The sequence below is a fragment of the Thalassophryne amazonica genome, chromosome 16 (assembly GCF_902500255.1).
Source record: "Thalassophryne amazonica chromosome 16, fThaAma1.1, whole genome shotgun sequence".
NCBI lineage: Eukaryota > Metazoa > Chordata > Actinopteri > Batrachoidiformes > Batrachoididae > Thalassophryne > Thalassophryne amazonica.
Genome location: NC_047118.1, coordinates 2649845 through 2676709, shown reverse-complemented (window position 1 = coordinate 2676709; position 26865 = coordinate 2649845). Strand labels below are relative to the sequence as shown.

The following is a 26865-nucleotide window of genomic DNA, read 5'->3' as shown; positions in this document are numbered from 1 at the left end:
AGTGAGCACTTCTCCTTTGCTGAGATAATCCATCCCACCTCACAGGTGTGACATATCAAGATGCTGATTAGACACCACGATTAGTGCACAGGTGTGCCTTAGACTGCCCACAATAAAAGGCCACTCTGAAAGGTGCAGTTTTGTTTTATTGGGGGGGATACCAGTCAGTATCTGGTGTGACCACCATTTGCCTCATGCAGTGCAACACATCTCCTTCGCATAGAGTTGATCAGGTTGTCAATTGTGGCCTGTGGAATGTTGGTCCACTCCTCTTCAATGGCTGTGCGAAGTTGCTGGATATTGGCAGGAACTGGTACACGCTGTCGTATACGCTGGTCCAGAGCATCCCAAACATGCTCAATGGGTGACATGTCCTGTGAGTATGCCGGCCATGCAAGAACTGGGACATTTTCAGCTTCCAAGAATTGTGTACAGATCCTTGCAACATGGGGCCGTGCATTATCCTGCTGCAACATGAGGTGATGTTCTTGGATGTATGGCACAACAATGGGCCTCAGGATCTCGTCACGGTATCTCTGTGCATTCAAAATGCCATCAATAAAATGCACCTGTGTTCTTCGCCCATAACAGATGCCTGCCCATACCATAACCCCACCGCCACCATGGGCCACTCGATCCACAACAGTGACATCAGAAAACCGCTCACCCACACGACGCCACACACGCTGTCTGCCATCTGCCCTGGACAGTGTGAACCGGGATTCATCCGTGAAGAGAACACCTCTCCAAACACCAGAGAATGTGAGCATTTGCCCACTCAAGTCGGTTACAACGACGAACTGGAGTCAGGTCGAGACCCCGATGAGGACGACGAGCATGCAGATGAGCTTCCCTGAGACGGTTTCTGACAGTTTCTGCAGAAATTCTTTGGTTATGCAAACTGATTGTTTCAGCAGCTGTCCGAGTGGCTGGTCTCAGACGATCTTGGAGGTGAACATGCTGGATGTGGAGGTCCTGGGCTGGTGTGGTTACACGTGGTCTGCGGTTGTGAGGCTGGTTGGATGTACTGCCAAATTCTCTGAAACGCCTTTGGAAACGGCTTATGGTAGAGAAATGAACATTCAATACACAAGCAACAGCTCTGGTTGACATTCCTGCTGTCAGCATGCCAATTGCACGCTCCCTCAAATCTCGCGACATCTGTGGCATTGTGCTGTGTGATAAAACTGCACCTTTCAGAGTGGCCTTTTATTGTGGGCAGTCTAAGGCACACCTGTGCACTAATCATGGTGTCTAATCAGCATCTTGATATGGCACACCTGTGAGGTGGGATGGATTATCTCAGCAAAGGAGAAGTGCTCACTATCACAGATTTAGACTGGTTTGTGAACAATATTTGAGGGAAATGGTGATATTGTGTATGTGGAAAAAGTTTTAGATCTTTGAGTTCATCTCATACAAAATGGGAGCAAAACCAAAAGTGTTGCGTTTATATTTTTGTTGAGTGTAATTAGGTGTCATACAAAACAAATAATGTTTGAGTGCAAACAGTAAGAGTATGTGCATGCATTGAAAGGTGGAATGTTTCGTCTTTCAGCACTCATTTAGTATTTGTAATGTATGTGTGTGTGTGTATACACATATTTATTTTACAAATACTGAATGTTGAAAAAATATATATATATATACACACACATACACAGTACTGTGCAAATGTTTTAGGCACATTTAATTAATCATAATACCTGTAAAAGCATTAAAAATGATGAAAACCTGATAAATATTCATAAATTAATTAAATGTGTGATAAATTTCAACTTTAATGATAATCAATATGAAAACTGGGATGCGTGATTTTTCTGTGTTTATATATAAGTCACAAGACCTCAAACACTATTTTAAGAAAAGTGTGACTTAAAGTATGTAATTGTGTTTTACAGTCATTTTAAGATCTCATGATCATTTGCATCTGTATTCGTGTGGTTTTCTACTGGCCAGTACACTTAAAAGGACATTATTATTATTATAGAATTTACAAAAAAAATAGCTCACATATTTACTTTTGTTGGAAGTGATTTTGTGTTTACATGCCAGTAAAAAAAAAAAAGGGGGGGGGCGCTCAAATGCTACTTTAATGTAACTGGGGTGCTTAAAACTTTTGCACAGTGCTGTGTGTGTATGTATATATCTTTAGAAATGTCCTCTTTAGAGTATGATTTTACTTCCCTGAGTTGAAATGTGCAGAGCATATGTAGCAGTAATCTGAATGCGGCGCCAAAATTCAGTCCCACACTCGTTATGGCTCCGTTTCGTCTCTGGTAATTAAGTACTGTAATACTTAATTGTTAATATCATATATGAATTAATATATTAATTAATATAATAATACTGTTAATACTGGTGGGTTTGTAGCCCACCAGGTTTTGTTGAGCACTTTGCATTGTAATTTCAAGGCAAATTTCAAATGATGTGGATCTAATTAGGTGTCATACAAAACAAATAAAGAATGTTTGAGTGCAACAGTAAGAATATTTGCATGCGTCAAAAGATGGAATGTTTCATCTTTCAGCTCATGCAAATATTCTTACTGCCAAAATGTCTCGTACCTGTGGCCACTCCCGCTCGGAATGCGAGCTTCATACCTGCAACCGTGTACTTTTGTTACAGCGTGGAAAATGTGTAGCTACGGTGAAAATGGGACATTCCGACAAATGTTGATTCTGTCTCAACTTAACATTTTAAATCTTGCATTCCAGGTGAATAACACTTAGACCTCGTACGAAATGCTGCTTTTCTCCTCCTCCAGTGGCGTTACAGTGATTATTGTATCATAAGAACTTATTTCACTTTGCTGTGTGGGTGGGTGTGACTTCAGTGTTTTTCTCACGTTTCCTGTGTTTATAACGTTGATATAAAGCGTATTGTGTCTGTCCAGTTTGGGGTTTCCAGGTGATCTGCATCTTTTATCCCATTTCTTCAGTGTTGCATGGAAAATTAGGATCTATTTTTTTCTGATGACATTCTCTCTTCTTGTATTGTTATATTTTAAAGATGTAAAGTATGTGTGGAACATGTATTTATTTATTGGATTGCATGTTTTAGCTTCTTTTTTTTTTACAGTCAGGTTGGAAACAAGTAGAAGAACGTCTGTTAAATCTGAGAGAAATGGCACGCTGGTCGATTTTAAATGTTCTTTTCAGATCATTCAGCTCATTTATTTTGATTTAAACACAAATAAATACATTGCGGGAAATAAAAACTGTCTTTTCTCCTGTTTTTAAGCAGATTATTTGGTGTGTATGACAGAATTTTTGTGTGACTGTCAGGTTTTGGGTTTTACTCCAGAACAGCCTTTTCTCAAAGAGTGGGCTGTGAGTGACCCCTAGTGGTCCGTGAGTATATTGGTAAAATATAACATTTTAAATTAATATATTCTCAATAAAATGTTTATCACTGTTTAAAATTACTCCAAAGTCTAATAGATGGCAGTATTTATGAATTAGGTTCATTATTTATTCAATATGATGGTTAAGTGATCCTCGATCTGAAAAGGTTTCTGAAAACTGCCCTAGAAACACGGAGAAAGGTGTTAAGCAAGATGTTACTTATCATAGCGTAAGAATGATTTTTTAAGGAAGATGTGTTGAAATCAAGAGCTTTATAATCAAAGAGATTAGAAGTCCCAAGAGGCGAAGCTCTGTTGTGTTTTAGACAACAGCCACTAGAGGTGCTGCCGCCATCTTGGACTGATGCGACCACTAGAGATGGGCAATACCGGGAATTTTGGTATTGATCCGATACCAAGTAAATACAGGCCCAGTATCGCCGATATTGATACCGATACTTTTTCATATTTAAGCTTCATAGATCCAAAGGATCCAAAAGACCTAGGACAGAATTTCACCAAACATTGTACATGACAACAAAATACTTTATCACAATCAACATTTTTGTTTAAAAAAATATCACTCAACACAACTTAAAACAAAATATCCTGTGGTAGAGGGCTGACCAACCACAATACAAGGGTGTGCTGCTCCCGTGTTGTGTGACAGCGCAGCGCTGCTCTTACAGAGAGTAGACTTTGATGAATCTGAGAGCGCAGCAGTCAGTGCGTGCGGGAGAGAAAAAAAGCTTGAGTATCGATCTTTTTACATGAGGATCGTTCAATATCAATAACAGCGTTGGTATCGATATTATTGATATTAGGATCAATCCGCCCACCTCTAGTGACCACACGTGAAGCGACACCCACATGAGAACATGTCTCTTGGAAATCTGCTGCAAAACCCATCATACGTCGTGCAAAAAGAATTATTTAAATATCTAAAGTACACTGGATTACTTCAACGCATCTCAGGGCCGGCCCAAACCTTTATGGGGCCTTAAGCAGAATTTAATTTGGGGCCCCCCTACCATCACCTCAGCACCAGATGCCTCATTATTCCATAGGCTACACTGTTATGTGTGTAACGTACCCACAATCATTAGCCTTATTTGTAATTATCTTACATCATACATGTCATTCTTGTTTTTAACCTTAAAGGGGTAGCAAACTCATAAATATGTTTTAATTAACTTCTACATACAGAGTGATGTATAAGTATGGCTCATTAATTTAACTATTTGAAAGTAACATCAGCAGGCAGGAGACTGCATTTATAGGAAACATGTTAAATAGTTTAATTTCTTTCAGATGTGCAATTGTGTGCAAAATGTTCAATATCCAAATACAAAATAGAATCAAATGATTCACATTATCTTACAGAAAAATAAAGTTGTAATCAAAATTAAATACTTAAACAATAAATACAATACTTAAATCTCCAAAATGAACATAGAAATCCACAACATAACAGCAATGTGTGTGCAGAGCAATGCACACACATTGCACTGGGGGCTATTTCTTTAACTTTGGCCTGAAAACCATTGAGAGCTGAGCTACTTTTCCAACCTTTTGCACCAAATTAATCTGAGGAGTTGATCTGTCCTGCTGTTTAACTCTAAGTTTTTCTTCGTAAGGAAGACTATCAAATGGCTTCGCCAAAATCCGGTCCAACATTCAAATTGTGTGTCATTATGTGCAGCTTGCTACCTAGCTAGCTCGCTAGCTGGGACTGGCGGGAGGCTCGTGTGAAGTTTGTCCGCCTGTGAGCGCTTTGTGACGGTGGAGGAGCTCAGCAGCACCCGCTGCTCGGTAGGAACAGAAACTGAGATAGAAGTCAGTCTCCAAACACAAGCAGCCACAAAAAAAAAAAAACACACCAGAAATAGAAGTTCGATTTGTCGCCAGTCGTTTTTAACAAAGAAAATGCCGCTAAGACGATTAGGAAAGTCTCCGGTTCAACTCAGAACAGAATGAGAATGCGCCCACGGATGTTTACACCAAAAGATCGCTGATTCGCTCATTTCGCTGTCAATCAAAAAGCAATTCAGCCTCAGACAGATCATCCAATCATCATGCAGAAGCTGAGCGTCCGGCCCAGCTGAGGCCCGCCCACTGCCCCATAGACCCCCAGACACGCTGAGCGTCCGATGGGCGGGACAAAGCCCAGCATTTATCCAATGACTCGTCTCGTTTCGCTGCATGCTTTGTGTCGCTATTGAAGTCTGTTTAAAGCGCTGTGAAGCTGCGGGTTTGAGTGAGAGGAAAGCCGCGTCTTTACCAGTGATAAGAAGCTGATTCTGAACAAAAGTTGAGCGCGTTGTAGCGCAAATTTAGTCAATCACATGTACACACAACAGTATATATTTGATCACTTATTTTTTTGACATTTTAGGGGAAGCTGAGCTTCCCTTGCAGTCTGAGAGCAATCGCCTCTGACTTTAAGACACCTAAAGCACTTTACACTAAACGAACGGAGCATTTCACAAATAATGACAACAAAAATTGTAATATTGGACATGCAAACCTACCTTTGTCTTGTTGTTTTTTCTTTTCTCCGCTCCAGAGGGATCATTTGTTTTCTGAGACATGATTTACACTTCATGATTAATCATCGACCACCTGTGACACAAACGGTGCATCTAAGTTTGTCCAACGGTGGCAGCAGCCAACAGGAGGCATCAATTAACCCAGTATTGGTATTTTGTCAAAAGGAATTAATTTTTTTCGGGTGTAATACAATTTCGTTTAAATTATTCAATATTATTTTAATTTCATGTATATATTTACTTTTTTATCACAACGTCTCAGTGCTCTCGGGGCCCCCTGGTGGCGTGGAGGCCCTAAGCGACCGCGTAGTTGGTTTGTAAATCTCAGCGATCACTCACCAGCCCAGTAGGTGGCGGTAGATGCACCTTAAGCTGGTGCCGTCAGCCATTGAATTCGAAAGAAGAAGAAGACGCCGGCGTGATATCGCGGGATTTGATCACTTCCGGGGACGTCCTCCGACACGACGCGGAAAAATGGTTTACTGTTTTGCTTTTGGCTGTAATCACAAAAGTGGTCGCAACAAGTGCGGGTTTTTTCGGTTCCCATTGGACACTGAAAAACGAGGCCAATGGGAGCGGTCGTGTCGGTAAGTTAGAGCGAGATTTAATATGTCATTAATGAGGAGTTGAAGTTGGACCCAAAAAAGAGCCCACACGGACTAAATATCACGGCCTGTCAGTCAGTATCAGCAGCAGCGCCCAGCAGGTGTCGTGCCAAAATATTTATCCCCGTCAGAATTTGTATCCGCTGACAGAAATGTATCCCCTATGCAACTCTACTAAATAAAGACAAAACTTCCTGAAATTTACTGTAGTAATTGTGGATGAGCTAAAGTATAAATCAAATCAATTTTATTTATATAGCGCCAAATCACAACAAACAGTTGCCCCAAGGCGCTTTATATTGTAAGGCAAGGCCATACAATAATTACAGAAAAACCCCAACGGTCAAAACGACCCCCTGTGAGCAAGCACTTGGTGACAGTATGAAGGAAAAACCTTCCTTTTAACAGGAAGAAACCTCCAGCAGAACCAGGCTCAGGGAGGGGCAATCTTCTGCTGGGACTGGTTGGGGCTGAGGGAGAGAACCAGGAAAAAGACATGCTGTGGAGGGGAGCAGAGATCGATCACTAATGATTAAATGCAGAGTGGTGCATACAGAGCAAAAAGAGAAAGAAACAGTGCATCATGGGAACCCCCCAGCAGTCTACGTCTATAGCAGCATAACTAAGGGATGGTTCAGGGTCACCTGATCCAGCCCTAACTATAAGCTTTAGCAAAAAGGAAAGTTTTAAGCCTAATCTTAAAAGTAGAGAGGGTGTCTGTCTCCCTGATCTGAATTGGGAGCTGGTTCCACAGGAGAGGAGCCTGAAAGCTGAAGGCTCTGCCTCCCATTCTACTCTTACAAACCCTAGGAACTACAAGTAAGCCTGCAGTCTGAGAGCGAAGCGCTCTATTGGGGTGATATGGTACTATGAGGTCCCTAAGATAAGATGGGACCTGATTATTCAAAACCTTATAAGTAAGAAGAAGAATTTTAAATTCTATTCTGGAATTAACAGGGAGCCAATGAAGAGAGGCCAATATGGGTGAGATATGCTCTCTCCTTCTAGTCCCCGTCAGTACTCTAGCTGCAGCATTTTGAATTAACTGAAGGCTTTTTAGGGAACTTTTAGGACAACCTGATAATAATGAATTACAATAGTCCAGCCTAGAGGAAATAAATGCATGAATTAATTTTTCAGCATCACTCTGAGACAAGACCTTTCTAATTTTAGAGATATTGTGCAAATGCAAAAAAGCAGTCCTACATATTTGCTTAATATACGCATTGATGGACATATCCTGATCAAAAATGACTCCAAGATTTCTCACAGTATTACTGGAGGTCAGGGTAATGCCGTCCAGAGTAAGGATCTGGTTAGACACCATGTTTCTAAGATTTGTGGGGCCAAGTACAATAACTTCACTTTTATCTGAATTTAAAAGCAGGAAATTAGAGGTCATCCATGTCTTTATATCTGTAAGACAATCCTGCAGTTTAGCTAATTGGTGTGTGTCCTCTGGCTTCATGGATAGATAAAGCTGGGTATCATCTGCGTAACAATGAAAATTTAAGCACTGCTTTCTAATAATACTGCCTAAGGGAAGCATGTTAAAGTGAATAAAATTGGTCCTAGCACAGAACCTTGTGGAACTCCATAATTAACCTTAGTCTGTGAAGAAGACTCCCCATTTACATGAACAAATTGTAATCTGTTAGCTAAATATGATTCAATAAATCATAAATAAATGAAGATAAAACACCTGATGGTAGGTTGCAATTCCAGCGATAAAGATAGTGGATACAAATTCTGGCAGGCTGACAGATGGTGGCTGCCAGAAAATATATCCCCTATGCAACTCTACTAAATAAAGACAAAACTTCCTGAAATTTACTGTAGTAATTGTGGATGAGCTAAAGTATATATCACTATGAAACACCTGATGGTAGGGTGTAATATCAGCGATAAAGATAGCGGATGCAAATTCGGGCAGGCCGTCAGATGGTGGCTGCCAGAAAATGTATCCACTATGCAACTCTACTAAATAAAGACAAAACTTCCTCAAATTTACTGTAGTAATTGTGGATGAGCTAAAGTATAAATGAAGTTGAAATATCTGATGGTAGGGTGTAATTTTAATTTAAACTTTATTTAACCATCTTAGTCCCATAGAGATCAAGATTTCTTTTGCAAGGGAGACCTGAATATGTATAAAGTTTCCAATTCACCTAACTTGCATGTCTTTAAATGTGGGAGGAAATTGAAGCACCCGAGGAAACCCACACAAACATGGGGAGAACATGCAAACTCCACACAGAAAGGCCACAGGTGGGAATGGAAGCAATGACCTTCTTGCTCTGAGGCAACATGCACTAACCACAAAGCTACTGTGCTTATTAATCTATAAGATACAGACAGATATCAGGGGTGGTGGCCAAGTGTTTAGTGCACTTGGTTTCAGTAACAAAGGTTCCTAGTTTGAACCCCACCCCTGCCACATTTCACTGTTTAATGTGGCGTTGCAGCAGGAAGGGCATCTGGTGTCCAGCTTGTGCCAAATCAACATGCAGACCCTCCTTACATCTGCTGTGGTGACCCTGAGTGAAATCATGGGAACAGCCAAAGGGACTTAAAATATTTGTAAATTTTACAAAAAAAAAAGGTGTAATATCAGCATGGCCATGCCAATTAAACATGAAAAAGACCATCAAAATTACAGATTAATATTTTTTAATTACAGGATTAAACTGTAAAATTTACATAAATATGTATGTGCAAACCATTTACATATTCATTGTAATTTTGACAATTCCCCTGGAAACCACAGCTGACAGAATTTTTCTGTAAAAACAACTGGATTTTGTTTGCAGTGTAAAAGCTGAAACCAAAAAAACCATCACCCACATCACGTTTGTCTGCTTATCTTTTATTTAAAACAGAAAAAGTCACAGACAAGTACAAGAGTGTACAGTTTATAACTGTTCATATTTTAATCTCGAATGAACGAACTGAAGAGAATTATCATCTTCAGCATTTTTTATGTTGAACACCGTTTGTGTGTCTGTGCGTGTAATCGACGTGAAGACACGCATGCATTAAACGTCGTCAAAAGATTGTGAAACTTATTTTTTAATGTCATGTATTGAACAACAAGTTATTTTTGTCTGGGAGCAGGAAGAGATCGTTTAAAGAGCTGCAGAACGTCTGGAAGCGCTGCGGTGAGTGAATGTGCGCTCCCGCGCCAGGGAATACAAATTCTGATGGGGAGAAGTACTTTGGCACAACACCGGCCACTGTACCAGTCAAACGCTTTCAGTCAAAAAATTTCGTTTGCAGACTTTTATTTTAATTTTGTGGACCTTTCACCCAACTAAGGTACATTTGACTGGAAATATGCAATCTGACGTGGAAATCTTTTGTTTCCGGCAATAAGTAAACAAATGCAGTAAAACTCGCCTAAACCGTTATATTCGTTATATTTGCACTCACCAGACAAAAAAAGCCCCAGTGCTTTTGTATGGTTTACCATGTAATAAATACCGTATATAATGGATTTTGTATAAAGGATTTTCATTCACATCGGACAAAACATCCTGTCTGACTGTAATGTGTTTCCATTTAAAAACCTCACGCATGTACGGACAGAGCAGATCGACAGAGGCACAAAATAAAGTTCAGCACTGGCACTGGCTGATCCGAGGAAAGTGGGGAACCCACGGTCTGACGTGCACCTGCTAAATCAGAGATGCAAAGTGTTAAAAGTGTTTGCAGTGTGCACGCCGATTTGGATTAAATACATTTGGCAGAAAAGTCCGCACATATGACAAACTTCACAACGCGAAGTTGGAAAATGACACTCAAATGACCTGCAGTTCATGGAGAAAATTGTACACCTTACCTTTGATTTGGAGGTACAGTAGATGATTGTGGAAAGAGCTTAAGGGACAAAACCATAAAAACTTCGTAAAGACACAACAAAGAATATTAAAACTGCCACAGAGTTACAGAGCTGCAGAGGATTTTAAGGTCCCACTCCGCAGGGGACTTAAGAAAAAAGAGTTATTCGACCAAATATAATCTTTTTAATGGACATAATACCTGTCGCTTATATTTAAGGCAGGTGTTTATTATTTTCAGAGGAATTTTTGACCCGGTCATTAAATGAGGCAGGTCCTGATTTAGGATTGTTCGGCGCCTCCTGATTGTAACCAATCCGTTACATTCATATAACAGATTTTGTACGTTTTATAGATAATCTAATTATACATATACATTCTAATCCGTTTTATACATATACAGTCCATTATGTGCCGGTTTTGCTGACCGAACGGTCCCCTCTAAAAATCGGGCCACCGTGCCTTCACTGCCCATCCATTGTTGTGGAGCGTTGGCAGCAGTTCACAAATTATTGCCTGGTTTCTGCTTAAAACTGCACTCCAGTCATCATCTATCTCAGCGATAGTTATCTGAAGCTTTTGTGCAACAGTTGTTTCCACATAAATTCTGCATTATTTCATAATAAAAGACGGGAGAGCGATCACAGCAGCACGTCTGAGTCTGACTCTCTACACCCAAAGCGATCAAAGGGAATAATGTGATTATTAACCATCAGATGACAAAGTGAAACCTCCCCCTGCCATCCCCTCGTTGCCCCATCCCCATAGAGACGGTGCCTGCTCCCAGACCACCAATAACTAGCAAAAATCTATTTAAGCATAAAAATTCAAAAAGAAAAAATAATATAGCACCTTCAATTGCACCACAGACTAAAACAGTTAAATGTGGTCTGTTAAACATTAGGTCTCTTTCTTCTAAGTCCCTGTTGGTAAATGATATAATAATTGATCAACGTATTGATTTATTCTGCCTAACAGAAACTTGGTTACAGCAGGATGAATATGTTAGTTTAAATGAGTCAACACCCCCGAGTCACACTAACTGTCAGAATGCTCGTAGCACGGGCCGGGGCGGAGGATTAGCAGCAATCTTCCATTCCAGCTTATTAATTAATCAAAAACCTAGACAGAGCTTTAATTCATTTGAAAGCTTGTATCTTAGTCTTGTCCATCCAAATTGGAAGTCCCAAAAACCAGTTTTATTTGTTATTATCTATCGTCCACCTGGTCGTTACTGTGAGTTTCTCTGTGAATTTTCAGACCTTTTGTCTGACTTAGTGCTTAGCTCAGATAAGATAATTATAGTGGGCGACTTTAACATCCACACAGATGCTGAGAATGACAGCCTCAACACTGCATTTAATCTATTATTAGACTCTATCGGCTTTGCTCAAAAAGTAAATGAGTCCACCCACCACTTTAATCATATTTTAGATCTTGTTCTGACTTATGGTATGGAAATAGAAGACTTAACAGTATTCCCTGAAAACTCCCTTTTGTCTGATCATTTTTTAATAACATTTACATTTACCCTGATGGACTACCCTGCAGTGGGGAATAAGTTTCATTACACTAGAAGTCTTTCAGAAAGCGCTGTAACTAGGTTTAAGGATATGATTCCTTCTTTATGTTCTCTAATGTCATATACCAACACAGAGCAGAGTAGCTACCTAAACTCTGTAAGGGAGTTAGAGTATCTTGTCAATAGTTTTACATCCTCATTGAAGACAACTTTGGATGCTGTAGCTCCTCTGAAAAAGAGAGCTTTAAATCAGAAGTGTCTGACTCCGTGGTATAACTCACAAACTCGTAGCTTAAAGCAGATAACCCGTAAGTTGGAGAGGAAATGGCGTCTCACTAATTTAGAAGATCTTCACTTAGCCTGGAAAAAGAGTTTGTTGCTCTATAAGAAAGCCCTTCGTGAAGCTAGGACATCTTTCTACTCATCACTAATTGAAGAAAATAAGAACAACCCCAGGTTTCTTTTCAGCACTGTAGCCAGGCTGACAAAGAGTCAGAGCTCTATTGAGCTGAGTATTCCATTAACTTTAACTAGTAATGACTTCATGACTTTCTTTGCTAACAAAATTTTGACTATTAGAGAAAAAATTACTCATAACCATCCCAAAGATGTATCGTTATCTTTGGCTGCTTTCAGTGATGCCGGTATTTGGTTAGACTCTTTCTCTCCGATTGTTCTGTCTGAGTTATTTTCATTAGTTACTTCATCCAAACCATCAACATGCTTATTAGACCCCATTCCTGCCAGGCTGCTCAAGGAAGTCCTACCATTATTTAATGCTTCAATCTTAAATATGATCAATCTATCTTTGTTAGTTGGTTATGTACCACAGGCCTTTAAGGTGGCAGTAATTAAACCATTACTTAAAAAGCCATCACTTGACCCAGCTATCTTAGCTAATTATAGGCCAATCTCCAACCTTCCTTTTCTCTCAAAGATTCTTGAGAGGGTAGTTGTAAAACAGCTAACTGATCACCTGCAGAGGAATGGTCTATTTGAAGAGTTTCAGTCAGGTTTTAGAATTCATCATAGTACAGAAACAGCATTAGTGAAGGTTACAAATGATCTTCTTATGGCTTCGGACAGTGGACTTATCTCTGTGCTTGTTCTGTTGGACCTCAGTGCTGCTTTTGATACTGTTGACCATAAAATTTTATTACAGAGATTAGAGCATGTCATAGGTATTAAAGGCATTGCGCTGCGGTGGTTTGAATCATATTTGTCTAATAGATTACAGTTTGTTCATGTAAATGGGGAATCTTCTTCACAGACTAAAGTTAATTATGGAGTTCCACAAGGTTCTGTGCTAGGACCAATTTTATTCACTTTATACATGCTTCCCTTGGGCAGTATTATTAGACGGTATTGCTTAAATTTTCATTGTTACGCAGATGATACCCAGCTTTATCTATCCATGAAGCCAGAGGATACGCACCAATTAGCTAAACTGCAGGATTGTCTTACAGACATAAAGACATGGATGACCTCTAATTTCCTGCTTTTAAACTCAGATAAAACTGAAGTTATTGTACTTGGCCCCACAAATCTTAGAAGCATGGTGTCTAACCAGATCGTTACTCTGGATGGCATTTCCCTGATCTCTGGTAATACTGTGAGAAATCTTGGAGTTATTTTTGATCAGGATATGTCATTCAAAGCGCATATTAAACAAATATGTAGGACTGCCTTTTTGCATTTACGCAGTATCTCTAAAATCAGAAAGGTCTTGTCTCAGAGTGATGCTGAAAAACTAATTCATGCATTTGTTTCCTCTAGGCTGGACTATTGTAATTCATTATTATCAGGTTGTCCTAAAAGTTCCCTAAAAAGCCTTCAGTTGGTTCAGAATGCTGCAGCTAGAGTACTGACGGGGACTAGCAGGAGAGAGCATATCTCACCCGTGTTGGCCTCCCTTCATTGGCTTCCTGTTAATGCTAGAATAGAATTTAAAATTCTTCTTCTTACTTATAAGGTTTTGAATAATCAGGTCCCATCTTATCTTAGGGACCTCATAGTACCATATTACCCCATTAGAGCGCTTCGCTCTCAGACTGCGGGCTTACTTGTAGTTCCTAGGGTTTGTAAGAGTAGAATGGGAGGCAGAGCCTTCAGCTTTCAGGCTCCTCTCCTGTGGAACCAGCTCCCAATTCAGATCAGGGAGACAGATACCCTCTCTACTTTTAAGATTAGGCTTAAAACTTTCCTTTTCGCTAAGGCTTATAGTTAGGGCTGGATCGGGTGACCCTGGACCATCCCTTGGTTATGTTGCTTTAGACGTAGACTGTGTTTCATAATTATTGTATGGCCTTGCCTTGCAATGTGGAGCGCCTTGGGGCAACTGTTTGTTGTGATTTGGCGCTATACAAGAAAAAAGTTGATTGATTGATTGATTGATTAAATCATTCTAAAGTCAGTTTTAAGCAGAAACGAGACGATAATTGTTGACACGCACTGAAATGACGTAGGCGCAGCAGCACGTCAGACTCAGACATCTTTTATTATGAAATAATGCAGAATTCATGTGGAAATGATTGTTGTACAAAAGCTTCAGATATCTGTCACTGAGATAGATGAAACTGGAGGCAGTTTTAAGCAGAAATGAGGTGGTAATCAGTGAATCGTTGCTGACGCTTAGAAATGAAGCATACGCAGTGAAGGCAGGAGGGACCAATTTTTTTCAGGGGGACCATTCAGTCCGCGACACCAGGTATGTTTTTCTGTTGTGTTGGTACTTGACAGGAACTCAGTTTCCACAACGATTACATATTTCCGGTTATTGAGAGAAAGGTCTGTTATGGGTTACTTGTTTAATGTGCAGCAAATACAATTAGCAGGATTTTTATTTCATGATTTGTCATCTGCATAATATCTGAAATAATCCCTCATGAAAATTTCAACTTCTGCCATATTTTATGACTTAAAACCTTATGTATAATCGTGGCAGTGTTGTGTTCCAGACGTGCTGACCGCAGCCTGGATATGGCCAACGACAGGATTTGCTCGTGTCACTTTGTTGATGCCGCAAAGCTGAATGGGCCCACCTTGTTCCTGTGGACTATGGGCAAGGTTTTCTCTTTACCCAAGTCCCGTGCTTCCTCATGCAAGAAACCGAAAAGGTGAGATAACCCAAAATTGAACAATTCACTTTGGAAGTGAATAACGCAGATTATAAATATTGTTTACAATATTTTATTTTAACCAGTTATACAGTAGTGTTCAGAATAATAGTAGTGCTATGTGACTAAAAAGATTAATCCAGGTTTTGAGTATATTTCTTATTGTTACACGGGAAACAAGGTACCAGTAGATTCAGTAGATTCTCAGCATTCATGATATGCACACTCTTAAGGCTATGAAATTGGGCTATTAGTAAAAAAAGTAGAAAAGGGGGTGTTCACAATAATAGTAGTGTGGCATTCAGTCAGTGAGTTTGTCAATTTTGTGGAACAAACAGGTGTGAATCAGGTGTCCCCTATTTAAGGATGAAGCCAGCACCTGTTGAACATGCTTTTCTCTTTGAAAGCCTGAGGAAAATGGGACGTTCAAGACATTGTTCAGAAGAACAGCGTAGTTTGATTAAAAAGTTGATTGGAGAGGGGAAAACTTATACACAGGTGCAAAAAATTATAGGCTGTTCATCTACAATGATCTCCAATGCTTTAAAATGGACAAAAAAACCAGAGACGCGTGGAAGAAAACAGAAAACAACCGTCAAAATGGATAGAAGAATAACCAGAATGGCAAAGGCTCACCCATTGATCTGCTCCAGGATGATCAAAGACAGTCTGGAGTTACCTGTAAGTGCTGTGACAGTTAGAAGACGCCTGTGTGTAGCTAATTTATTTGCAAGAATCCCCCGCAAAGTCCCTCTGTTAAATAAAAGACGTGCAGAAGAGGTTACAGTTTGCCAAAGAACACATCAACTGGCCTAAAGAGAAATGGAGCAATATTTTGTGGACTGATGAGAGTAAAATTGTTCTTTTTGGGTCCAAGGGCCGCAGACAGTTTATGAGATGACCCCCAAACTCTGAATTCAAGCCACAGTTCACAGTGAAGACAGTGAAGCATGGTGGTGCAAGCATCATGATATGGGCATGTTTCTCCTACTATGGTGTTGGGCCTATATATCACATACCAGGTATCATGGATCAGTTTGGATATGTCAAAATACTTGAAGAGGTCATGTTGCCTTATGCTAAAGAGGACATGCCCTTGAAATGGGTGTTTCAACAAGACAATGACCCCAAGCACACTAGTAAACCAGCAAAATCTTGGTTCCAAACCAACAAAATTAATGCCTCGCAGATGTGAAGAAATCATGAAAAACTGTGGTTATACAACTAAATACTAGTTTAGTGATTCACAGGATTGTTAAAAAAGCAGTTTGAAGATAATAGTTTTGAGTTTGTAGCGTAAACAGCAGATGCTACTATTATTGTGAACACCCCCTTTTCTACTTTTTTTTACTAATAGCCCAATTTCATTGCCTTAAGAGTGTGCATATCATGAATGCTTGGTCTTGTTGGATTTATGAGAATCTACTGAATCTACTGGTACCTTGTTTCCCATGTAACAATAAGAAATATACTCAAAACCTGGATTAATCTTTTTAGTCACATAGCACTACTATTATTCTGAACACTACTGTATATTGGATCATTTCTTATGCAGAACTTTCCTGAATGTGTTTCCACGTCCATCTGTGTCGGCAAATCGGAACAAAGATGTTGCCATGACACTGACTGCACCCCCACTGCCACCAGCGCTGACCCAACAGGAACTCCTTGCAGCTGAGAACAAGGAGCTGCGACGCAGGATCCAAAACCTCGAGGTGCAAGTGGCCAGTCTCTTGATCGCGTCCAAGAAAAAAAGGTCAATGACAATAGGAGATATCTGTGGTATTCCGGAGAAGGTAAATACATCTGGGTAAAATTTTTGGTAAAGTTAACCTTGAACTTACACATCATCCTTTAATTTTTAGATGCTGTTCTACACGTCGCTCCAGTATGATGTGTTCTGCATACTCATTTCATCACTGAAGCGGTTTGAGCTGAAGTACTTTTACGCTTGGAAGGTGAAATCTCTTTCTCTGGAAGATCAACTCCTTGTGACGCTGATGAAGCTCCGACTCAACCTTAGGAACCTCGACCTCGCCCATCGGTTCGGCAGCAGCGAGACTACGATTGGAAATGTGATTAAAACCTTCATCTGTGCATTGCATGACCTTTTGTTTGATAGGGTGGTGGACCACAAGATCCCTTCTCAGGCCATCTGCAAGGGATCCATGCCCAAGTCTTTCCAGGAGTTCATCAGCGACGCGATGGAGGTCACACAGGACATCCAGGGGGACCTTGGCAAAGAGTCTTCCGCATACTCAAACTACAAGAGTTGGCACGCTGTAAAAGTTGAGCCAGGTGTCAACCTGAATAGCGATCATGACTATTGCAGCAATGTGTACCCGGGGTCTACATCAGAGGCTGCCATCGTACAGGACTGTGGCCTTCTGCATTCTCTGGAGGCGGGCGATCTCATTGTCGCTGACAAGGGGTTCACCATTAAGAAGTTCATTCCGCTGGGTGTGAACCTCAGCATTCCACCTTTTCTAGCCAGCAAAAGCCAGTTCCTCAAGGAAGAGGCGGAACTTTGTCGGACGATTGCTCGAGCTCAGATTAATATGGAACGTGCCAACTTTCAGATCGTGCATGATATACCTGCTAATTTAAGGCCACTGTCCATAAAAATTATCCAGCTTTGCTCATGCTTGTCTAATTTGCAGCCACATTTGCTGGCCGAGACCACAGACTGATACAAATCTCAGCCCTAAATTGTTTGTTGTGAATGATGTATATTATGTCCTACGTGTTTTATGATATGTTTGATTTCATTGTGATGCATCGCTCTGAAGCAGAACACTGCTCCAACACGTTACATTGGAACCTGTATGTGCAAAATTGTGTTGACGTATCATGTTTGACAATGTTCAGTGACGATAGATGTTTTAATAGAACCCGCAAGGTGTGTATGGTATAAATAATTGCATTGTGATATATCATTTGAAGAGCCACACTGCTCTGATGTCAATGTTTGAGGTCTTATTGCAGGATTGGGATGGTGGCATTTGTTCAGTTAAGGAAACTTATACTTCATTGAAGAATAATTGACAAGTTGACCTTCAAAAAGCATTTCTATATATTTGACACATGAACGTTACGTCACTACATTACACCAGGAGGAGAAATGACATGTTTACAGTACAAGAGGGGACAGCACAATTGAGAAAAGATACTTTTTTTTTTGGTACATATTTCTGAAACATGAGCATTAAACTTGAGTATCAATATGAACACCAAGTAACTTGATGAATGTTTTACCACCAAGAGTTATATCATAAATAGTTAGACGTGACGATTTTTACCATACAGAATAGATTGAAATTTATCATGCTTTGCTTACATGAAATTTGCGCTGAACTATTCAAGCATGACATTTCTAACCTGATTGAGTTTTGTAACGGTTTCTTAGACACTTGTACCACAACAAGTCGCAGTGTTATCGTCAGCATAATTACAAATTTTGCAACTATTTTCAGTAGATAACATATCATTAGAGTGGACATTGTAGCTAAAAGGGACCAACAGAGAACCTTGTGGAGTTTTTTTTTTTCTTTTCAAGCTCCAACCAGTCATTTAAATTCTACAAAAAGAACCAAGCACTAAATTGCAGTTTTAATTTTTATGTTGTTAACAAACTGTATAAAGAATAGCATCTTTTCACAGAACAGTTTAAGGTCTCAGTATATGATACATATGAAGAGAAATATTAAGGGAAATGTTTAATTTATCATTGGGATGTACTTGATGAAAGAAATGGTGAGTTTTTTCAATGTTGATCAACCACTCAGTCTTTGAGGAGCCGGAGATCTTTGGTTGTCCAAACAATTAAGTAGCAGCATTGTTTGCCCAAAACATGGAGTTGCCCTTGGATGTGGTCATAGTAATTGTGGGTGATCTTCAGGGACAGGGCTCTGTTGTGACAGTCTAGAAAGTAAGGAGATACTAATAAGTTATGGTAATTAACAAAGGGCATTATCAACTGGAATCTTACCAAGATAGAAGTCCTTCAGAGATGTTACTGCCTCAAAAACTGTTAACTATCTGGCTATGTAGGGACACTTGACCTCGACAATGTCCGGCTGCTGATCAGCCTGTACGCCATCTTGAAAATGGACAGGGCCCAATGGTGGTGTCACCACAATATTGTCCGGGCAGGTGCCCAGAACGCCTGACTCCTGCAGCTAGATGCCTGTGCAAAAGCACCACTGTGAAATGACTTCTATTGAAGTTAACAATTTTATGTCATGGGCCATATTACAATATTAGGGTCATTTAAGACTGGCCACATGGTACTGACACACTCATTCATGCCCAAACGGAAAGATACTCAGGCTGAACCAGTCTTCAATGACCATAATGACTGACAAAAGGTAACAGTCAATTTGAAGGATGGTAATACTCCACAAAACATGGCTCAGATACAAAAACACATTAAAGGTTCGACAACAGCACCACGGCCCATCGGGTCCTTTATGGCCCGGTCCTCATTGCTGATGCCCCAAGCGACATGCCGCATGGCCTCCGGGTTGTACAGGGACAGCAGGCGCTTCTTCAACCAATTAGTGAATCTGTGAGTCAAAAAAAATGTTAAATGCAAAAATAATAATCATTACATCAGTACTTATCCACAGTGACCATGTCGGTGCAGAACCTGATATATTCCAAGACAGCTGCTGTATACTGCTTCAAGTCCTCGTGTTCAAAAACAGACCAGTTTTTGAACATGAGGACTTGTATCTCTGTTCCTTATAACAAAATCAAACAAAAACAAATAAAAAGAGAAGTTAATTTGTTTCATCAATTCCAACCCAAACGCTGTCTCCTCCTCAAGTCACCAAACATCAAATAAAATCATTAACAATAACATGATTGTCTTACATTTCAGCAATTACACCCATTGTCTTCTAATTTTCTATATTCTTTCATGATTTTGTCCTTATACACTTTTTAAAATTTCTAAACTTATGTAAACCTTTAAGTTCTTCATTCAATACATTCCAAAGTTTGACACCATGAACACACACACACACACAGACAGAGAGAGAGAGAGACTATAACTATAACCACGTCGGTAGGGGCACTGTAGCGTCAAGTCTGCCTGAAATCAACCAAAGAAGAAGAAGTCGTCCTTTCCGGTTAGCGGTGCCATAGAGCAAGAGCAGTGAGTGAACTTTTCTGTTAACAATCTCCAGTCATCCGGCGTTATCTGAACATTTGCGTTGTTTTTAAGTCACAGCACATGCTGCGTGCGCCCCTCTCGCGCTGGTGTGTCTGTCATTTGTGAGCATTTTCATGTGTAATGGAAGAAAATGGGTGTTAATGCAAATGGATTCATGTCCGTAGAGCTAGTTTCATCCTGCCAGAACTGTGGACGGAGACTGGTGTACTTTGTCTAAATACATTATTGTTATTTATATCGCCTGCGCTGTTAGTTCACCGTACGAGTACTAAATGGGCGCTGACAGTTCGCACTAATGAACACTTTAGGTTCATTAGGTTTAGGTTCGCTGACTGTTAGCTTAGCCGGCTAACGTGCTACTTAACGACGCTTAAATCAAAATGTCGCTCCTCTGACTTCAGAGCAGTGCCGTTCACATTGGTAAGGTTATTGGTGTAGTCTACAGTTGTTTAAGCTGAAGTGTGTTTTCTTTGTGTCAGAAATGGGCAAGTTTATGAAGCCTGGGAAGGTGGTGATGGTGCTAGCTGGACGGTACGCCGGACGGAAAGCTGTCATCGTCAAGGTAACAACAACAAAAACGGCTAAAAAAAACCCCACAAATCTGGCAAGTCCAGTGATTAAAATACTAATAAAGCAATGTCGAGCTGTCCTATGTGGAATTCAGAAGTCCTTTCACCTCTGTCTTTCAGTTCTTTATGTTTTTGTCTTAAAGGTCCACACTCTCACCGGCTTTTGTCCTCGTTTAAATGTATAAACTGATATATTTGATAAAATGATCATATTGCATTTTTTTTCAAGAAGGTGGTGTAGCTTACCAAAAACTTTCACATGATGCCACCAGTCAGGACTTCAGTCATGTTGAAGATGCCAGGTTGATGTTATTGAAGCGTTCTGAGCGTGGTATTGGGTTAATTCGGATCACTTTTCAAATCAAGTTATCCAACCAAATAAGCTCATTACAATGCAGTCGAGTCAACTGCCGCAGTCGCTCACGTGACGGGTGTAGAAAGTGATTGGAAAAATGGCGTGCACCTTTTCAGATTTCAAACTCGTAACATCGTAAACAAGGAATCCTGTTATCTGTGGAATCACAGAGATGCCAAGTGGCACCTACAGCGGTGTTCAGTGACTTACAATATATTAGTTTGCTCAGGGTATTTTCACATTTAACTGAAGGGCATCCGTAGCTGAGGGGTCAGGCTAGGCGCCACATGGAGACAGTGCACAGTTTGTAGCATTCCCTGGTTTGAATCCTGACCAGGGTATGTTCCTTGTTGGGAGTCTCTCCCAATCTGCTTCCATTGTCTCTCTGTACTGTCTTTGTTATGCAGGCTGAAATGCCTAAAACAAAACAAAGTTTAAAACATAGCTATTATAGGATTCAACATAGTTAACTTAGCACAACTAACTGACTGGCTAGCTAGCTCATGTCATAGCTATGTGCCTCTAAGAAATTCTGCTTAATTATCAGGGAAATCTTAAAATGTGATCACAACTAGCCATGAATGTTTTTGATTGTTGGACGTGCAGACTTTGCACCATACCACTTTTTTTTCTTCTTTTCATGTCTGATACAGTACCGATAGTGGAACCTGTATCTGCTGATGCCAATCTGATGCCCTTTTCCCCATCTTAACAGTCTGTTAATAAAAACATTTGTTAGAAGTAGTGAAGTCACACTGTAAAGCAAATATACCTTTCCCCTAATAGAAGACACACAGATCCCACAACATGACTGTTATGCAATACAAGATTCTGATTGGAATGGATTTTATTTATTTCTTTTAAATTTCTGACAACCAGTCCGGTCATTTCCATTACTGATTACGGACTGATGCCACTCAAAAGTATTGGATAGGTGCGTCCCTAGTTGAGATCACTGGACCGCTCTTTGTGTTTTTATTTATTTATTTGCCTCTTTTTTTTCTTTTTTTTAAGTTTCTCTTGGTTAGAAAGCTTTAGCTTCCTCCTGATCCATGTGGCTCAAATTCAAGGGCTTTAAGAAATGTTGTTCTTTTAAGTGGAAATGATGTGCAGGCTATTTGTTTTCTTAAATTGGAGAATCTTGGAAAGATGTTGAAATGTCCTTTATTTCGTGATTAGTTTCTCGCTCGCTGTATAATTATTGCTGATTTTCTGAATGCCTCTTAAGTGTTTACATTTACATATTTTCACCTCTCTTTCACTGCGATTGTCCTGGCTGATGGGTGTTGACCTGTTTTGTTGTCACTTTGCAGAACATTGATGACGGCACAGCTGATCGTCCTTACAGCCACGCTCTGGTTGCAGGCATTGACCGCTATCCCCGCAAAGTGACCACAAGCATGGGCAAGAAGAAGATCGCCAAGAGGTCCAAGATCAAGGCTTTTGTCAAAGTGTTCAACTACAATCACCTCATGCCCACCAGGTCAGTGTCAGCTGTTGACATCTGAAATCGTTTTAGCACCAATACCTAATTTCTTGGTAAAATTTCAAACACGATACTGAACAGCCAGTGAGGAGCATACGCAGACTCAGCAGGCAGATGGAGTGCATCTTAGTTCTAGTTCTCCCTTCTGTAACATGTGGACATGAAGACAATAAGAGCAGTCTGACGTTTGAGCTCAGGTGGATTACACACTCGCCCTGACAAATAAACCTTCATCCCACACATTGTTACTCTTCTATAAATCTATCATTGTATCGTGTTGTGGGCTGCACAAGTGTGTATGGACACCAGCACAGTTTTGAAATGAGATTAAGAAAATGTTTTTCTTGTTTGATCTACTGTACTTTTGATTGGATGTTATTGTGGCCTTTAACGCGGAGCCGGTAAAACTCAATCTGCTACTGTCAAATCCAGCATTACTGTCCACAAATCATCAGTCACAAGGGGGTTATTCCCATTCTAATCCAATTCCAACGTTTGCATGGATCTGTGTCCACCACTGAAGGCTACATCTTAATCCACATAATATAATTTGATAAAACTTGCATAGACAAAAGGCGTGGTTGGCTCGTCAGAGCTTACTGTAGCAACAGCACCTTCATGCCACACTGGAAATTCTGTGAGCAGAATCCAAATCCATTTCAACAGCGTCGTCACAAAGCCACTTTCTCTTGGCGCCATTATTGACTTCTGCGTAGCAGCACGCGCGGTCGGTGCGGAGTAACACATCAAATGTGAAACAGTCGAATATTTTGCCACCGTCTGTGCGATAAGGTCTGAAATGTCACACGATTAACCAATCAGATTTGCGGGAAAAAATGTAATTGATTAGAAACGGTGATTTTTGCTTTTTATGCAACTCTAAGAGCTTAATATTTCCTTAAATCTGATGTTTTTAAGGGCTTGTGAACGTAAATCTTTACTCAGTTTTGGGCTGTTTGTGTAGCAGGTATAGATTTACATTGTGTGCGGCTGTTGTGATGCTTCAGTTGACGATTGTTCAGTGTGCGTCGGCTTGAAGAAGCATGATAAACAAACCATCCCTGTTTAGCTGAAGGTTTTACCAACTGCTTTCCCCTCCAGGTACTCTGTGGACATTCCTCTGGACAAAACTGTTGTCAACAAGGATGTCTTCAGGGATCCTGCTCTCAAACGTAAAGCCAGACGAGAGGCAAAGATCAAGTTTGAGGAGCGGTGAGTTTCTTGTCGTAAGAGTTATTGTCCTGTTGGTTTGGACATCTGTGGCCGTTAAGCAGTTTAGAGGTTAAATGTGTAAATTAACACTGCAATTTGAAAAAGATACAGAATATTGACTGGAAAGTGACATGACTGTTTTTGCCATCATCTGGTGTTGAGGCTTCAAGCTGCATGTGTGCTTCAGCTTGGTGATGATGATCATAGTAAACATGTTAATGCTGTTTTTCCTCCTCACAGGTACAAGACAGGCAAAAACAAGTGGTTCTTCCAGAAGCTCCGATTCTAAATTTGTTTGGTTTCACAAATAAATGTTTAAAATGGATGATGACTCCTGCATTTTATTGAATTCTTTTTGATGGCCTTTTGTGCAACTTTTTTTTTTTTTTTTTTTTGATGAATTTGTAAAATGTGTGCAGTGTCCACCAATTTTTGCACCACAATTTTCATTTACAATCTTTGTACATTTTCTGACTTAATGGTGCACTTTTTGGACATGAAAATGTACATAAAACACTTTTCACCCAGAGTTTCTGCGGATCCTTAAAATGCATTAAATTAAAAAATAAGGCCTTAATTTGCATTAAAATCTCTTAAATCAGCCTTTCAAAAGTCTTAAAATGCCAACATATGGGAAGTCAGATTTTGTTTTTCTGACTTTGCAATTTTTTTAAATTGCAGTATCTTAATTATTTGATGCAGGCCTCTTGTAACACCACACAAAGTGAGATGACAGAACCAACAGAATGCTCAGCAGTGTTTTGGGGAATTATAAATGTAATGAAAACTGGCTTTTCATGAAAGGTTTTGCAGCACGACCTGTAACGGTATTCTGTTATGATAAATATTTGTGGGTGTGGGGAATTGTTTTTTGTAATGTTTAATTTAATTACAGATGGCTTTAAAAGTTTAGCCTGAAGTTGTATGAACCCTGTTTATAGCTGGGAGAGAAGTAATTTTCTTAGCTTTCAGTGACTTTGTAATTTGGCTGATTGTAACATCTTTTGATTGCATAATGTGCCTTTGAGGCAAAACATTTGTGCGCTCAATTAAAATTGAAATGAAGAATAAATGTCCAAAATCTTGTGTGCGTGTGTTGGAGGAAGGAAGGGAAAAGAAAAATACCTTAAGAGCACTGTGAACAGTTCCTGAACTGCTTTCAATTGAGCCATGACAGCATTATCTCGGGATCTTCCAAATAGACCTGGTACTAAAGATACTAGTCACTGCCATACAGTGTGTTCTGTTTGTACGCTGGTGGGACTGTTGGAAGGGTGCCACATGGCCAAGCTGTCGACACTGACACTCCCTCACAGTGAGGATCCTCCTCGTTTTAAGGAACAGCTTGTTTGATCCCAAAGTCATTCCAGTAGAACCCAAGGATCATTGAAAGAAACCTGGTACCAAAGACATCCAGTTATCACCTTGGGTCACTGACTAGTGTCTGAGTCCCTGACTGATGTCCGTGTCACTACTTATCTCCACCTCTAGGGTTAGTCATGTTTTGTTGTGGAGCCAGCAGCTCTGGATCTTTTGTGCCTACGTTTGCTGTAGAAACCCAAACTGCTGCTGTTCTCAGAAGCCAAGTTACAAAGTGGGCGTCTAATCGATGCCTGTTTCACGATATTCGTAAGCAGGTTTTCCTGTAATAAATGAAAAATGTTGGCCATTAATTCAAGTCAAGGGCAGCATAGTGACTTAGTGGTTAGCCCTGTTGCCTTACAGCAAGGTCATGGGATCAATTCCCACCTGTGGCCTTTCTATGTAGAGTTTGCATGTTCTCCTTGTGTTTCTATGGGTTCCCTCCAGGTGCTCCAGCTTCGTCCCAAAGACATGCAGGGTAGGTGGATTGGAAACTTTAAATTGTCTGCATGTGTCAATGTGTTTTGCTTGTCTGTATGTGTCCCTGTGACAGACTGGCGTCCTGTCCAGGGTGAACCCCGCCTCATGCCTTATGACTGCTGGGATAGGCTCCATCCCCTCCTCCCCATGACCTTTAATTGCATTAAGTAGTTGAAGAGTGAGTGAATTCTATCTGGCATTAGTTTGATCTGGAACTCTATCTGTTCCAGAACATTCTATCTGAATGTTCAGATAGAATTCAAATGGGGAAATATTCCAGAATTGGAGCTGGACTGAATTCCACTGCTATGCAAAACATCCAGAAGTGGGCAGAGCTCTGCTCCAGGAGCATTGTTCCCATTTTCAGCCTTAATGGATGTCAAAAACATTAAGTCCTAACCCTGTAAAATGCAAAATAAAATAATCTGCAAGGCTGATAGGCAGCTGAGAAATCAGGTCTGCGTGCGTGTGGTGGTGGTGGGGTGCACAGTCTGGGAATCGGAAGTATACTGCACAAGATTCCCACGGAAAGAATGAGTTGAATTTATTTTGAACAAAGAAAACCCACAAGAAAAAATGTCTATTGCTTAAATAGTAAAACATTTGATATATTTCACAAACAAAACAAACGTTAAAATAATTTGCTCGGCCGCTCAGACTTCAGGTTTAGAACATACACATAAAAATTTCCGTAGAGCCCCTGAACGCAGCATCCAATCAACGCGGTATAAAGGAGGCAGCGACGCCTGGTGGACACCTCCTGCTCGTGCAGGGCTTCCTGTTGGGCTCCGAGAAACTGAAACCAAAAAACGGTGTGTGCAGATCCGGATCGGATGGTGAGCTTATAATCGACTTTTTAATTACATAAATGAACAAATACTGCGGGTCACTGAAGGTTTTAATCTCTGTCAGCGCGTGTTTGTTGCTCTGACGTCACAAGTTGTCGTACATGTGCTTTTTTATGACTCAAACGTTATGATCGTTGTTTCTGTGAAGGCTCTCAGTTGTCCAGGTGGTTTCCATAGTAGAGAAGCTTGAATCTTCGACTGGACTGGGTTGCTTGACGCGAGGACGTTTCGCTTCAAATCGTAGAAGCTTCCTCAGCTAAAATTCTTGCTCTGGAAGTCTGACTTCTGTCTGACTCTTGTAGAGAAGAATAAAACAGAAGCCAACAAAAGCTGGAGTTTTAAACCTAACCAGACCCCTCCTACTTGTGAAACGTTTGAAACCCAGCCTTAACCAGGGAGGGGT

The 26865-nt window shown here is 40.3% G+C and overlaps 2 protein-coding genes across 2 annotated transcripts; both read left to right on the top strand.

The window, feature by feature from the left end:
* Positions 1-6351: 6351 nt before the first annotated feature.
* LOC117527924 lies at positions 6352-17664 on the top strand. Its single transcript, XM_034190429.1, has 4 exons — positions 6352-6482; positions 14816-14974; positions 16530-16770; positions 16840-17664. Exons 1-4 carry the CDS (start codon positions 6370-6372, stop codon positions 17662-17664), a joined length of 1338 nt encoding a protein of 445 aa, XP_034046320.1. The 5' UTR covers positions 6352-6369.
* Positions 17665-20631: 2967 nt separating this feature from the next.
* rpl27 (ribosomal protein L27) lies at positions 20632-24097 on the top strand. The gene is made up of 4 exons (XM_034190970.1): positions 20632-20712; positions 22388-22557; positions 23662-23772; positions 24013-24097. The coding sequence occupies exons 1-4, from the start codon at positions 20632-20634 to the stop codon at positions 24059-24061; spliced, it is 411 nt and encodes a 136-aa protein (XP_034046861.1). The 3' UTR covers positions 24062-24097.
* Positions 24098-26865: the final 2768 nt, after the last annotated feature.

Bases quoted from the DNA above. Each gene is read 5' to 3' on its own strand.
- LOC117527924 (XM_034190429.1), top strand. From the start codon at position 6,370: ATGGTTTACTGTTTTGCTTTTGGCTGTAATCACAAAAGTGGTCGCAAC. The intron at 6,483-14,815 runs GTAAGTTAGAGC...GTTGTGTTCCAG, and splicing joins CAATGGGAGCGGTCGTGTCG to ACGTGCTGACCGCAGCCTGG. The intron at 14,975-16,529 runs GTGAGATAACCC...TTTCTTATGCAG, and splicing joins TCATGCAAGAAACCGAAAAG to AACTTTCCTGAATGTGTTTC.
- rpl27 (XM_034190970.1), top strand. From the start codon at position 20,632: ATGGGCAAGTTTATGAAGCCTGGGAAGGTGGTGATGGTGCTAGCTGGA. The intron at 20,713-22,387 runs GTAACAACAACA...GTCACTTTGCAG, and splicing joins GGAAAGCTGTCATCGTCAAG to AACATTGATGACGGCACAGC. The intron at 23,773-24,012 runs GTGAGTTTCTTG...TCCTCCTCACAG, and splicing joins AAGATCAAGTTTGAGGAGCG to GTACAAGACAGGCAAAAACA.